This window comes from Oncorhynchus clarkii, chromosome 27 (assembly GCF_045791955.1).
Source record: "Oncorhynchus clarkii lewisi isolate Uvic-CL-2024 chromosome 27, UVic_Ocla_1.0, whole genome shotgun sequence".
NCBI lineage: Eukaryota > Metazoa > Chordata > Actinopteri > Salmoniformes > Salmonidae > Oncorhynchus > Oncorhynchus clarkii.
In genome coordinates, this window is record NC_092173.1 from 23,325,725 (window position 1) to 23,341,748 (window position 16,024).

General features: G+C 40.2%; 1 protein-coding gene across 2 annotated transcripts in view; it reads left to right on the top strand.

Annotated features, from left to right (window-relative positions):
• The first annotated feature begins 407 nt into the window (after positions 1 to 407).
• Positions 408 to 16,024, top strand: part of LOC139386022 (sacsin-like) — a 31,989-nt gene continuing 16,372 nt past the window's right edge. Inside the window, exons 1-9 of one of the 2 annotated variants that reach the window (XM_071131402.1) lie at positions 408 to 528; positions 754 to 872; positions 1,843 to 1,993; positions 6,091 to 6,181; positions 6,322 to 6,407; positions 12,854 to 12,965; positions 13,147 to 13,293; positions 13,438 to 14,920; positions 15,059 to 15,150. In XM_071131402.1, coding sequence (XP_070987503.1) covers positions 808 to 872; positions 1,843 to 1,993; positions 6,091 to 6,181; positions 6,322 to 6,407; positions 12,854 to 12,965; positions 13,147 to 13,293; positions 13,438 to 14,920; positions 15,059 to 15,150 — 2,227 coding nt within the window. In that variant the 5' untranslated portion in view covers positions 408 to 528; positions 754 to 807. Of the gene's footprint in view, positions 529 to 753; positions 873 to 1,842; positions 1,994 to 6,090; positions 6,182 to 6,321; positions 6,408 to 12,853; positions 12,966 to 13,146; positions 13,294 to 13,437; positions 14,921 to 15,058; positions 15,151 to 15,995; positions 16,010 to 16,024 lie in introns of those variants that run through there. The other variant, XM_071131404.1, reaches the window with a different exon arrangement.

Here is a 16,024-nt window from a genome sequence, read left to right on the forward strand (position 1 = left end):
TACTGGTGCCAATTGCACTGCACCAAAATCCAAAAATGTTATGAAAACATGATTACTTTATATTGACAATTATGCAACTACTTCATTCTAAAAACAGGCCTATAAAATAGATGAGAAACTCTTATGTGAAATAGATTTACTGCAGACATAGAAAGTGTAACATATAACCTAATGAATCACCTGCAAAATATTGCTATTATAACCATGGCATATTTTGCACCCCATAATAATATTGGTTTATGTGAGAAAGTAGCTAGATGAACGCAATTTGAGAGACTGCAATGTGTTTCTAATCGTGTTACTGTCGTGACTACAACTACCGGAGTTCAGTAGCTTTCCACCAGCAGTCCAGCCAACCGGCAACAGCCGCAGTTATCACGTGCGTTGATAATACATTATTAGAAACAGCGCATTTGAAGGAATTATCATGTAAGAAGTAACAATTTTGCTAGCTCACGACTGTTTTATCGATCATTTTCAGAAACGCAGATTACAAGATCATGAAACAAATGTCTCGGCGGGACAAAAGTGAGTAGCGGATAACTGAGCACCATATTGATACATTGTAGCCTTAGTGGCAGACCCGTTAAGGGGGAATGGCTAAATAAAGCTACAACCGCAACATTGGCTAACTGTACTTAACTCATGGAATGTAAATTAATAGCAATAAACCTACAGTAGATATATGGATAGAGTGAAAACGTTGTGAGGTGTATTGTGAGAAAATAATGGTCCTCTTTGTTTGTGCGACAGTCTTTTCCCGGTGGAGTTTCCCAGCGCTCAGAGCATAAAATAGAAGTCCAATGAATGTGCACGCGGGGACATAGCACGAAAAACGGCTTAGAAGTGATGGCAAACTGTCGAGACCCATGGTAAGTTCTATTTTTACACATTTCAGATTGAAACATGAGGGCTGAAGTAGGTCAATTCATCAAGGTCCCCATTCAAACTTGCTGTCAAACTATGTTGAGTTGTTTACTCACCATTATTCTCTCTACCTGTCTTGACACCCTGGTGTGAGATATCACATACAACTGTTAATTATAGCCCTAATGTAATTTCTGAAGCGGCTATAGAAGACGCATTGCCATTATAGTGAACCTTTGCCTAGAACATGTTGTGTTCCATCCATCCCCCTGTTGAATGCCCCACCCATTTTTTTAAATAGAATTGTGGACATTACAGAGATGGTAGCTTGAGTCAAGTGGTTTGCAGAATAAGCAACGCTATTAACCTCTATTGCTACCTGCACAATCAATATTTGTTGCATAAGTAAATATATGCATACAGGTCTCTGTATTTAATGACTCAGACATAACCTAAATAGTGTTATGACTACACTAGATGTTGAAGTCAGGATCTAGCTATTCTCTTTTGGGGAAAGTGCTGCTATTTGCACCGTCTTGAAAACCTTTTTGAGATTGATGTTTTTTTATGACATTATTTCTCACAGGCAGAGCAGAAAACAGCTGAAACACAAGCAGTATTGAAATGTTAGATAAGGTTATACACTCAGGTTTCTCTTTAATCAATACAAACTGCAAGCAAGCCTTTCTGACCCATTGTTCCTTATGTTTAAGTGCTACTAGCATTCTGTGTCCTTTACATATCAATAGAAGAGCCATCTGATCTCATGAACTCAGGATGACCAAGTAAACATGTAGTTACAATTACATACACATTTCAATTTGTGATAAAATGAGTGCACTGCCAGAAAAATATCTTCCCTGAAAATCATCATGTTAGCTTGGTGTTCCTCTATGCTTGTGATCTACCAAATGAAGAATGCAATGCCATCTATGATTCACAGTGCGATGATTATTATTTGTATTTTTTTTCTAGGTTGCCATGGGTGACAGTCCGTCATGAGTATATTGGCCGGAAAGCCTACCAGATCCCTCATTCTACAGCTGTCAGGGACATCAAGCAACTTATCTATGAAGAAACTGACCTGCCTGTCATTGAGCAGAAGCTGGTTCACAATGGGAAAGTGGTAGGTAAAAAGGCAATTTTACAAATTGTAGCTATTTTAATTACAGAACATGTACAAATATTTTGTGGCAAGGTTTGACTATAGTAGATGGCATGCGTGGCATGAGAGCACAATGGTAAGATTAATTGATAAGAGACCATCCCTTGTCTGTGCATACAACCTTTGACCCCATTGTTTCATCTCATCTCATACTCCTCCATTGCTTATTGTTTTGTGATGTATTGAAAAGGTCTTTAATAGAGTAAGTTAAAGTGCTCCATCCTGACAGTGTCAATGTAGGCTACATCAGTGCTGGTTAGATTGTTAGAAAATATGTGTTCTACTAGGAAGCAACATTGGCCCCTTTGTTGGACTGCATAATAATAACAACAACAACATCCAGAAATGTAGTGATTTAGGGATTGTATCTCAGCCGGTGCTGCTGAGTAAATACCTATTTTGTTGCTAGGGCAGGATTAGAACTCATGACATCCACGTTTGTTTTTAGTGTCAATTTCTTTGTGCAGTCAAGCCTGTCTCTTTCCAACACATGTCCGTCTGCATTGTCAATTCAATATTGGAACATGTTAATACCCTCTTCATTACCGCACATCCTGTGCATTGACCTGGCCAAATTTCTCCTTACTACAGTGGCTGAGGGAATAACATGATGTATTTCCTTTATTAACATTTTTCCCAACAGATAACTGTCCAAAGTATTTAATGGCTCTCCATTGCCACAACAACATTACAATGAAATAATCTTCACCATTATTCACCACAATGTTATCATTGAGAGGACTACATTTTTTTTGTGAATCACCAGTCTGATAGGACTGTGCATTGATTCAATAGTCTCAAGGCTCTTTGTTTTTCATCTTTTGATAGAATTCCAGTCATAGTGATCAAGAGCGCCTATGATTACAGACACAGTTCCTTTTCATGTCTTGCAAAAGTATGCTCTGTGATGTAGCCTGTGATGTATTCCCTAATATGACATTTAGGATAACTAATTTATTCTGATGTGTACATTCACATACATTATCAGTGGTGCTTGCTGACATGTCTCACCTATTGCTAAACTAGGCAACTAGTTTGTTTAAAGTCCCACAGATGGTATGATAGGCCTACTGCTAGGGGCATGTATTTACACTCCATTAGACCACCACAACTCAGGATTAAGGTTGGGATTAGACAACTGAGTGTTTGCTGCTACAGATTGATCACCATGCTGTGTGGCTATGTGGAGTATGGGATAGAGTTTCAGATCCCGTTCTGTCTTTCATGGAAACCCCTCCTGTGGGCCTGGCTCATATTATAGGAAGAATGACTGTGCAGACAACTTGCTTTGTCACTTTGGCTCTAATCATGTTATGCATTACATTTTATAGCTAGATATATTTTATCAATGCTTACATTATTTTTATTAGGTTCATGTATACAGCCTAGCATCATTGTATTCTATGTTGGGTTGTAATGTGCCATAATTAACATGATATAAGGACCCACTGTTCTGCTGAGCCTTTACTGACAGAGGGAAAGGAGCAGGTGGATCCCTGCCGTCAGCCCCTCTGATGTCATCCTCAGAAATTAGCCACAGGCCACGCCTACAAACTATCCTATATCAGCTGCAATAGAGCCCCACAGTGGAGGTGTCATAATACTCATAAAATCTATCAATCAAACAGGACAATGGTTCCAATAATTTTTCCACCATTCATTTTTCATATAGGGAATTTTAGAAACACTTAAAATAAGGGCTGAGTGTCATGTAGGTTTACCCTGGAGTGAAGTTTTTATAACCATGTAAATCTCTCTCGGACAAGGTGACTTTTATCAATGTATTTGGTCCTATTTACTCTCAGATTTGAAAATGCTAATTAGCATCAAGGTAGACATTATGCAAGCTCCTGTACATCATCTCTAGCTGACACCTTTACTAACAGCTGTTGTGTCAATTTAAAACTTGGCCGTGACAGTTCACAGAATTGTCAATTTAAAGAAATGTTGCCAATTTATTCAGTACTAAGTTTAGCTAATACAGAGATTCTAAATAGCCCACCTATAATTTAGCCCAAACAACTACCTCTTTCCCTACTGTATTTATTTTATTTATTTATTTTGCTCCTTTGCACCCCATTATTTTTATTTCTACGTTGCACATTCTTCCACTGCAAATCTACCATTCCAGTGTTTTATTTGCTATATTGTATTTACTTTGCCACCATGGCCTTTTTTTGCCTTTACCTCCCTTATCTCACCTCATTTGCTCACATCGTATATAGACTTGTTTATACTGTATTATTGACTGTATGTTTGTTTTACTCCATGTGTAACTCTGTGTCGTTGTATGTGTTGAACTGCTTTGCTTTATCTTGGCCAGGTCGCAATTGTAAATGAGAACTTGTTCTCAACTTGCCTACCTGGTTAAATAAAGGTGAAATAAAATAATAAAAAATCTTACCTTTGCCTCAGTTCGGCAATCTCGTCCAGATTATCATGGAATTTCTACTTCTTTATGATAGCCACATTAGCAGCTAATTAGCATTTTATTTTGGGGGGCTAAATATAGGCAAATATATTGTGATGAAAGTCACCTTGTCCGAGAGAGATTTACATGGTTATCAAAACGTCACTCCAGGGTAAACCTACACGAAACACAGCCCTTATTTTAAGTGTTTCTAAAATCCCCTATTGGAAAAATTAATGGTTGAAAAACGATTAGAACCATTTCCTTGTTTGACCACTAGGTTTTATGGGTATTATGACTCGTACTGTGGTACTCTATACCCACAGGGAGCCCTCCCTCTGTCCAGTTCAACAGAGTTGAGAAGGGTGTCTGACTGACTTTCATGCAAGTTGAGATCTAGTTTATTTGATTATGAACACAGCTATTCATCTGAAGGGTTGGCTCTGTCCCAGCGTCCATACTTAGCTTGGGAATGTCTTGCTTTGGGGGACACTTAAAGGCAGTAACAAGTTTAGTCTTGGTTTCCATACTCCCCAAACATATTCTTCAGTGTGCCTTTGAGGGTCAGCTGATTCTCCGAAAACAAATGAACTAAGAAGGTTAGCTAACCATCTGAAGGGAAAAAAACTTTGAATGTAAACTGAAAACATCTTCATCAGGGAATGGAGTAGAGAGACAGATTTGTTACAGCTGAAATGCTTACCTGGACAATTGGCAGTGAATAATTCCAGTTATTTGGAGAATTATGGGCATTGACGCTTTCCAAGCTCAGAAGTAGGACATTGCACCACTACCAGTATCGTATTACCAGGCCTATTATGGTCAGTCAACATATACTACAATTCATGCCTGCTTTAATCAGATTGAAAGCCCTGCCCTCTCTGTCAACCTTTTAAATCTTTTATTTTGTGATATTATTATACACATCTCATTGGTGCAACAAAAGGACATTCATTGGCAGGTTAAGACCAACAACCTTAATGAACTCTCATTCACAAGGTTAAATGAAAAGTTAATTTCAGTCCTGGCCTAGTACCTGACCTGTGTTGAATTTAGTTGTTGATTTTTAAATATCAGTAACACAATATTGTACAAACCATGGCCAGCAAGAAAAAGTGACAATCAGCATTAGTCAGTCAGTTACAGTCGTGTAGGACTGCTTGTTTGTGTGCTAGAAGTGCTGAGCGAAACGAGTGACGCTGCAGATGAGGGGTTTCACCTTGGAGATCGAGAGATAACATACTTCCTGTAAGCCTACCTGCTGCTGGTGCATGTTCAGCCTGCTCTGCTCAGTATCGATCCTGTTAGGTGCAGAGTGGGATTGTGTATCACATTGACACCTATGCAATAACACCACCCCAAGATTTAGCCTGGTTGACAGTCGAATGTTCTTTATGATGCTGTGAAGGCTGTTCAATTTAATGGTCTTGCATTATGATCATAGGCTGCTACTATGGCAGCGAACAAATAAACAAATGCGATCTGATGTGCAATTCACGATATTTATCAGGTTGTTTCATCGTTTGAAGCATTAATGTTTAGGGTTTTGTATACAAGATGTTCATTATAGTTCCAGTGCAGTTACTAAAGCTTAAGGACAAGCATATTGTATAGTACTCATGGTGTGTTCTGTCTCCCCCTACTTCAGCTGGATGACAAAGTGCAGATTGGGACCCTGGTACCCAGGGGAAGCCCTGAAGTATCCGTGACACTGGAGGGAAGGGGCCTGAAAGGGGGAGGTAAAATAATAGATAACTGGAAATAGTTCTGGGATTAATTAATTCTTACTTCTCACATAGGTGTTCATAATCCTTTAGTTTAGTTCTACATGCGTAGTATATGTTTTACATGCCGTTCTATTGCACTGCTATTTTTACAGGGCGGTTTGGACAGACGACACCACCATTGGTCGAGTTTTTGAAAGATATCCTAAGGAGGTATCCTGAAGGTGGACAAATTTTGAAAGTAAGTTCAATGTAATAATGGTGTCTGACTTTAACATACGAGTCCTTAGTAGCCCAACACGTGGATTCATTGATGGTGATGATGAACAACCATGTCTAATAGTATTACATCCAGGTAAAGGTGATTATACTCTTGAGAGGAACACATATTGGCTGTGGGGGTCCTGGCATTTTTTCCACCTGTTATTGTCATGCAAAAGACTGCTTATTTATTTTAGTCAGGTCTAAATAAACATTATGATATGAAGAAAATGTATTTCAGAAGAACAGAATATGAGTTGGCCTACACTGTGGGCCTACGTTATCTGTCTATGCTCCATGGCATTGGCTGTAGGCTTGCTCATTAGCTGACAAGATATGCTTCTAAGTTCCTGTGCCATTATTTTACTTTAGATTATTTTATAGTAAGAATAATATAATTTAACTTAGCTGAAATAGAAAGGGTATTTTTCCCATTCCAGAGTGTGAACGTTGAGCGCAAAAGTGATAATTTGAAATAACTCAAAAATGTAGCATTTAGGACCTATTTGGCAACTTTATTTGTGAATTGTACAAACCTTAGAATGTCTTAGAAATCAAAACATATATGGGCTACATGGTGCTACTATCGGCTATTGATGATTTGAGAAAGTAGGAAAAAAAAGCTTGCGCTCAGTTCCTTGCCTCAGGCCGCACAGCTATTCTCTCAAGTGATTATATTTTCACATCAGACTATTCTCATTAGTCTTTACTAATATGTCAAATTACTTTCAATTTAGAATGGCCCATTGTAAAATGGGCAGGGGAAAAAAATACATGTCATCTGTGTGCACTCGAATCGTGAATGGAGGCGTTTTCCCCCCTGTCCGTTTTGTAGTTTACTTCGGTTTTATAGCGGATTTGTACTTAATATGAGCAGCTGGAAAATAAATATAACTACACTTATTTCACTCCAAGCATCAGCCACTGTTTGAGGAGCATGCTCTCTCTGTCTGAAAGGTGATATTCCGACCAAACTCTGTATGCCATGGGCTCTCCAACCTTGTTCCTGCAGCTACCCAGTGCTTAATTTCGGAAACAAAGTGAAATCTATTCGGGAACATCGATAGTAACATGTTTTCGCAAGGAAACATATTTCACTAAACTGTTGACAACCGGTCTGCATGGTCGAGAAATGTTTAAAAAAGAAGAGGGGGAGAAGGAAGCGCATGATGGCGTGATATTCTGTATAGCTAAAGATAATGTGCCACCCAATTAATTATTAAAATATAAAAATTCCCTATTACTAGGCTATTCAAAATTAAATACAAATGCACTAATTGTAGACTAACTGTAAGCCGTCCTGCACAATCAATGAACCAACAGCATCGCCTAGCATCGCCCAGCATCGCGTATACGTTCTCTCCCAGACTCACAGATAGAAATGTTGGAGTGTAGCATAAGGTAACCGGTCCATCCAGTGTACATAATAATACAGTCCACACTCAAAGGCAATTACTCAAATTTGTTTAACTTCGGAGTATTGGGCTAGACCAGTGACAGTGCATTCGGGAAAGTATTCAGACCCCTTCACTTTTTACACATTTTGTTATGTTATATAGCCTTGTTCTAAATGTATTAAATTGTTTTCCCCCTCAGCAATCTACACACGATACTGCATAATGAAAATCAAATCAAATCAAATCAAATTTTATTTGTCACATACACATGGTTAGCAGATGTTAATGTGAGTGTAGCGAAATGCTTGTGCTTCTAGTTCCGACAATGCAGTAATAACCAACAAGTAATCTAGCTAACAATTCCAAAACTACTACCTTATAGACACAAGTGTAAGGGGATAAAGAATATGTACATAAAGATATATGAATGAGTGATGGTACAGAGCGGCATAAGCAAGATACAGTAGATGGTATTGAGTACAGTATATACATATGAGATGAGTATGTAAACAAAGTGGCATAGTTAAAGTGGCTAGTGATACATGTATTACATAAAGATGCAGTAGATGATATAGAGTACAGTATATACGTATACATATGAGATGAATAATGTAGGGTATGTAAACATTATATTAGGTAGCATTGTTTAAAGTGGCTAGTGATATATTTTACATCATTTCCCATCAATTCTCATTATTAAAGTGGCTGGAGTTGAGTCAGTGTGTTGGCAGCAGCCACTCAATGTTAGTGGTGGCTGTTTAACAGTCTGATGGCCTTGAGATAGAAGCTGTTTTTCAGTCTCTCGGTCCCAGCTTTGATGCACCTGTACTGACCTCGCCTTCTGGATGATAGCGGGGTGAACAGGCAGTGGCTCGGGTGGTTGTTGTCCTTGATGATATTTATGGCCTTCCTGTGACATCGGGTGGTGTAGGTGTCCTGGAGGGCAGGTAGTTTGCCCCCGGTGATGCGTTGTGCAGACCTCACTACCCTCTGGAGAGCCTTACGGTTGTGGGCGGAGCAGTTGCCGTACCAGGCGGTGATACAGCCCGACAGGATGCTCTCGATTGTGCATCTGTAGAAGTTTGTGAGTGCTTTAGGTGACAAGCCAAATTTTTTCAGCCTCCTGAGGTTGAAGAGGCGCTACTGCGCCTTCTTCACGATGCTGTCTGTGTGGGTGGACCAATTCAGTTTGTCTGTGATGTGTACGCCGAGGAACTTAAAACTTACTACCCTCTCCACTACTGTTCCATCGATGTGGATAGGAGGGTGTTCCCTAAAAAAACAGGTTTCTCAAAATTGTTGCAAGTTTATTAAAATAAAACAACTGAAATATCACATGTGCATAGGTTTCAGACCCTTTACTCAGTACTTTGTTGAAGCACCTTTGGCAGTGATTGACGCTACAAGCTTGGCACACCTGTAATGTGGGACCTTATATAGACAGGTGTGTGCCTTTCCAAATCATGTCCAATAAATTTAATTTACTTGTTGTAGAAACATCTCAAGGATGATCAAAACAGGATGCACCTAAGCTCAATTTCCAGTCTCACAGAAAAGGGTCTGAATACATATGTAAATAAGGTATTTCTGTTTTGTATTTTTAATACATTTGCTAAAATTTCTAAACTAGTTTTTATTTTGTCATTACGGGTTATTGTGTGTAGATTGATGAAAAAAAATACAGAATTTAATACATTTTAGAGTAAGGCTTTAATGTAACAAAATGTGGAAAATGGTAAGGGGCCTGAATACTTTCCGAATAACCTGGATGTACCAAAGACATCTTAATCTAACTGCACTGTCCAATTTACAGTAGCTATTACAGTGAAATAATACCATGCTATTGTTTGAGGAGAGTGTACTATTAATGAACAAATTAGGCACATTTGGGCAGTCTTGATACAACATTTTGAACAGAAATACAATTGTTCATTGGATCAGTCTAAAGCTTTGCACATACACTGCTGCCATCTTGTGGTTAAAATCTAAATTGCAGCTGGGCTAGAATAATACATTATGGTCTTTCTCTTTTATTTCAAAGATGATGGTACAAAGAAAATACAAAATAACGTTTTTTTTTCTTTGTATTATCTTTTAACAGATCTATTGTTATATTCTCCAACATTCCTTTCACATTTCCACAAACCTCAAAGTGTTTTTCTTTCAAATGGTACCAAGAATATGTATATCCTTGCTTCAGGGTCTGAGTTACAGGCAGTTAGATTTGGGTATGTCCTTTTAGGGGAAAATTGAAAAAAGGGGAGGATCCTTAAGAGGTTATTAAATCAGTTTTGTTTTAGGTTTTTCTGCCATGTGTAATATGAGGTAGGCTATATATTGTACATATAAGGGCACAATCATAATTTTTATTCCGTTTTTTGTGGGGATTCGGGTTTAAAAGCCTATGCATATGCTGTAATATGCGTATGGATGTTTTGAATTAATCATCACCTTAGAAAGGGCTGTCCATTTAATTTGTTAGGCTTTAAAACAACATCCACAACAACCATGTTTTAAACTGTTTAAACCTGCTGTTGAACTTTTTTCTTCAAATTGATCATCACAGTGAGGTGAGTTTGATATGCCTGCTGTTTTGATGATAAGTGTTTGATGTGATTTCCCATTTAATTTGCATTGATGTCAGAGTGGTTAGAGGGACAATAGAGCCCTGAGTAGCAGGCCATTAGGACCTGATGGTAGTTAGCAAGTTGGGTACTACCAAAGCATGTCCAGGGTGCATAAAAGGAGATTACCATGACTCAATGGTCACGTGGAATTTTACTGAGGTCATGACTCATGACTGTCAGTGTGGCGTTAATATGGTCACTGCAACAGTCCTAGGTTTGGATCCGAAAATAGGCCTGACATTCTCTCTCACTGTTAGACAATTGAAGCTCATTACCTAGAAACCTTCCACTCATTTCACACTGCCATGGAAGATGCAATACTTCTGGGGGACGAAAAGGCTCCTTAAGGTTGAACCTTACCGTGAAGTTGATGGTTCAGAGGCTCTCTAACTATGTAATAGTGTGATAGAGAAAAAATATCAACAACCACAATACACTGTATGCAATAACATCTTTCTGTATGCATGTTTGTGTGTACAGTACCAGTCAAACGTTTGGACACACCTAGGCATTCAAGGGTTTTTCTTTATTTTTACTATTTTCTACATTGTAGAATAATTGTTAAGACATGAAATAACACATAACACAAGACTGAAATAACACATATGGAATCATGTAGTAACCAAAAAAGTGTTAAACAATTTATATTTGAGGTTCTTCAGAGTAGCCACCCTTTGCGTTGATGACAGCTTTGCACCCTCTTGGCATTCTCGAACACCAGGAATGCATTTCAATTAAAAGTTGTACTTTGTTAAAAGTTAATTTGTGGAATTTCTTTCCTTCTTAATGCGTTTGAGCCAATCAGTTGTGTTGTGACAAGGTAGGGGTGGTATGCAGAAGATTTGGTAAAAGACCAAGTCCATGTTATGGCAAGAACAGCTCAAATAAGCAAAGAGAAACAACAGTCCATCATTACTTTAAGACATCCGGAAAATTTCTAAAACTTCAAAAGTTTCTTCAAGTGCAACTATCAAGCACTATGATGAAACTGGCTCTCATGAGGACCGCCACGGGAAAGGAAGACCCAGAGTTACCTCTGCTGCAGAGGATAAGTTACCAGCCTCAGAAATTGCAGCCAAAATAAATGCTTCAGAGTTCAAGTAACAGACTCATCTCAACATCAACTGTTCAGAGAAGACTGCGTGAATCAGGCCTTCATTTTCAAATTATTGCAAAGAAAACACTACTAAAGGACACCAATAAGAAGAAGATACTTGCTTTGGCCAAGCAAAACGAGCAAATGGCATTAGACTTGTGGAAATTTGTCATTTGGTCTCATAACGGAGGAATTGTGATGGTGTGGGGGTGCTTTGCTGGTGACACCGTCAGTGATTATTCAGAATTCTAGGCACATTTAACCAGCATAGCTACCAAAGGATTCTGCTGCAATACGCCATCGCATCTGGTTTGCGCTTAGTGGGAGTATTATTTGTTTTTCAACAGGACAATGACCCAACACACCTCCAGGCTTTTTAAGGGTTATTTGACCAAGAAGGAGAGTGATGGCGTGCTGCATCAGATGACCTGGCCCTCCACTAACTTTAAGCACCAGCTGTCAGAGCAGCTCACAGATCACTGCACCTGTACATAGCCCATCTGTAAATAGCCCATCCAATTACCTCATCCCCATAGTGTTATTTATTTAATTTATTTTGCTCCTTTGCACCCCAGTATCTCTACTTGCACACTCATCTTCTGCACATCTATCACTCCAGTGTTTAATTGCTATATTGTAATTATTTCGCCACTATGGCCTATGTATTGCCTTACCTCCCTTATCCTACCTCATTTGCACACACTGTATATATACTTTTTCTATTTTATTATTGGCTGTATGTTTGTTTATTCCATGTGTAACACTGTTGTTGTTTGTGTTGCACTGCTTTGTTTTATCTTGGCCAGGTCGCAGTTGTAAATGAGAACTTGTTCTCAACTAGCCTACCTGGTTAAATAAAGGTGAAAATAAATAAAATATCACCCAACCTCAACCCAGAGTGAAGGAAAAGCAGCCAACAAGTGCTCAGCATATGTGGGAACTCCTTCAAGACTGTTTGAAAATCATTCCAGGTGAAGCTGGTTGAGAGAATGCCAAGAGTGTGCAAAGCTGTCAAGGCAAAGGGTGGCTACTTTGAAGAATCCAAAATATAAAATATATTTTGCTTTGTTTAACACTTTTTGGGGGGTTACATGATTCCATGTGTGTTATTTCATAGTTTTGATGTCTTCACTATTATTTTACAATGTAGAAAATAGTACAAATAAAGAAAAACCCTTGAATGAGTAGGTGTCAAAACATTTGACTGGTACTGTATATACAATATTTATGTATGCATCTTAATGTTATAAAACAAGGCCCTGAACTTTTAAGTCGTTTTAAATTAGCTCACTGTTTTTCTCTGCAGGAGCTGATACAGAATGCTGAGGATGCTGGAGCCACAGAGGTTAAGTTTATGTACGATGAGAAAGAGTATGGAGTGGAGTCACTTTGGTCACATGACATGGCTCAGTATCAAGGTAGGTTTTAGTCATTCTCACAGATTATTCAGTTTACCAGATATAGGGCCATTTTTGTTTTCAGTAATTAAAGTTTCAGTGTCGTGAGATATTGTGCTCTTTCGTTGGTTTACAAAATATCTGAAAACTGTCATCAAGATTTATCTTATTTGGATGATTTTATTTCATGTTTTGGTTCTAGGAACGGCCTTGTATGTGTATAATGATGCAGTGTTCACGACTGAAGATTGGAATGGAATTCAGGAGATAGCAAGGAGCAGAAAGAGAGATGATCCTTTGAAAGTTGGACGATTTGGTATTGGGTTCAACTCTGTATACCACATAACAGGTGAGGCTTTTATTGAAATATTATTTTATCTGCATATGAGTAAGGTGATTAATCAGTATTATGTTTCATATATCTTTCAATCTGCACTTTTTAAAAGTTACATTTAATCAGTAAATTTAAAAAAATCTTGTTTGAATGTTTCAGATGTCCCCAGTATATTCAGTGGAGAACAGATCGGCATGCTGGACCCTCACCAGACGTTGTTTGGTGCCCATGAGTCTGGGCAGTGTTGGAATCTGAAGACAGACATGAAGGAGATCACAGAGCTCACTGACCAGTTTGCACCCTATGTTGGCTTATTTGGAAACTCCGGTAAAACTATCAAGGACGGCAGCTTCTCTGGAACTCTGTTCCGCTTCCCCCTCCGCATTAAACCCTCCCAGCTGAGCGCCAACATCTACAACAAAGAGAAGGTGCTGGAGCTCTTTGAGTCTTTCAAAGCCGACGCTGACACAGTTCTTCTCTTCCTCAAGAGTGTTCAGAAGGTCTCCCTGCATGTGCGTGAGTCAGACGGTACAGAACGCATGCTTTTCCAGGTGACCGCAGGAGAAAACCCAGAAGACAAGCTAGAGCGTCCTAACTCTCTAAAGACCCTGGGCCTGGCCACAGACAGCTACAGCAACGGAGTGCCCAACGGTACTGTCACGTGCGCCACCTACCAGGTCAACATCGAGACCCAGGACGAGACAGCCAAGGAGACCCAGAGGACCACCTGGCTGGTGTGTAATGGAGTGGGGGGTCGGGGCTTGTGCAGTGACTTGGACTCCCTGGCAGATGACCTGAAGTTCATCCCCACCATCGGCATCGCCCTTCCTCTCACCCGCATCGATGAGGACAAGGGCGCCACGTCTGGTTTCTCAGGGCGAGCGTTCTGCTTCCTGCCTCTCCCCCCTGGAGAGGAGAGCCTGACGGGGCTGCCAGTCCACGTCAGCGGCTTCTTCGGCCTCACAGACAATCGCAGGAGCATCAAATGGCGGGAGGTGGACCAGTGGAGGGACCCTGCAGCGCTCTGGAATGAGCTACTCGTCGTCACCGTCATCCCCAGGGCCTACTTCACCCTCATCATGGAGGCCATCAAGAGGATCCAGACCAAGACGGACCAAGACTTCCCCCTCTCCCCCAGAGGTGCATATGGGGCCTGGCCAGACCCCAACCAGATCAAGCCTCGCTGGAAACCCATACTGGAGCCTCTGTTTCATGACTTGCTACAGCAACAGGTCATCTACTCTCTCACTAACAGCTGGATCCAGGTGGACGAGGCTGTGTTTTCGGAGCTGGACACTGATGTGGACATCACAGAGATGGTTATCAGCTACCTCCAAAGCTCAGGGATGCAGGTGGCCAGGGTGCCTGCTGCTGTGGATGCAGTTGTGAACACGTACGTGACTGGTCCTGCCTCTGTGAAGAAGGTGACCCCTCCCCTGGTGCGGCAGGTGATCAGGAAGGCCAAACACAAAGGGTCCTCTCAGGAGAAACTGCTTCTGCTGGAGTTTGTCCTCAGCGACAACAGTTACAGCGACCTAATTGGTCTAGAGCTGCTGCCTTTGCAAGATGAGACATTTGCAGCGTTCTCCTCCTCTGTCAGTGATAAGGATGCAGTTTACATTGCTTCAGAAGAGTACCCCAGGTACAGAATTAAAGTTCTGAGACTTTCTCTATGCCTTTTCAAAACCACATAAAGCCTCAAATTTGAATGCAAGTATTGTTGACTGTCAGCAATATGCTAGATTGCAGCCTGAGTGCATACTCTCTGTTTTGTGTTAAGGTCTCTTTACCCTGGACTGGAGGGACGATTCATACTGGAGGGCATTAAACCATCAGTTATGAGCAGCCTGAAGGATGCAGCCAAAAGCAGAGGTAAACCCCCACTCAGATGTTAAATTAATATCCTTTTATTTTTATATTTGGTATGTGTGTCATCGGAGGAGCCACCTTAGTCCTACATTTGGATACCAACATTATTTCTAGGAAATAAGATTGATGAATCTAGAAGACATGCACTCTAAACTGTAGCTCAACTTACAGTAGAAGGGTTACACGGCAGCTTCATTGACTTCACTGCCTAGTTCATAAACTCAATGGCTGTGGTCTGTGAGGGATGTGTAAGGTTTGTAGCCAGGTAGTAGTAACGCCTGGTCATCCCATTGCCCTGCTGCCCCCTGTGGGACATTAAACCTGGTGCACTGCTGATAGATCATATATAACTGCTGAGTGCGTGTGTGAGCTGGCAGATGGGGGAGTTGGTTTTGTGCTTCACATTCCACTCACTGCTATCAGATCCTGGACATGCTCGCTCCCATACCCAACCTGGAGTTTGCCAAAAGGGCCAGGAGCCAGTCGGGGAATATGCTGAATTTTTTTATTTGTCCATTAAAGCCCTATGCTGCACGGTCCAGATAAAACAATGTGTCCACATCCTGACCGCTATGTGTGAATAAAACCATTTTCACAGTGTGTATAATCTGGACATAATATGGCATTGAAGGATTCTTTGTATTGAGCTAGTTGTCTGTGAAACTGTTGAAAGGTCTAGCCTGGGCAGAGAGGTACACGTCATTCTGACTGCCAGTGGTAGATAATATGAAGGGGTAAGGCAATAATAGGCTGCTCTAACTATAGCCATTGCATTTTTGTAAATAAGCGTTGTGGATTAATTTGGAATATTGCCTTTCAGAACAAGACTACAAACCTGAATAATATTGATCCATTATCAGATGTATCCTTTTAGGTT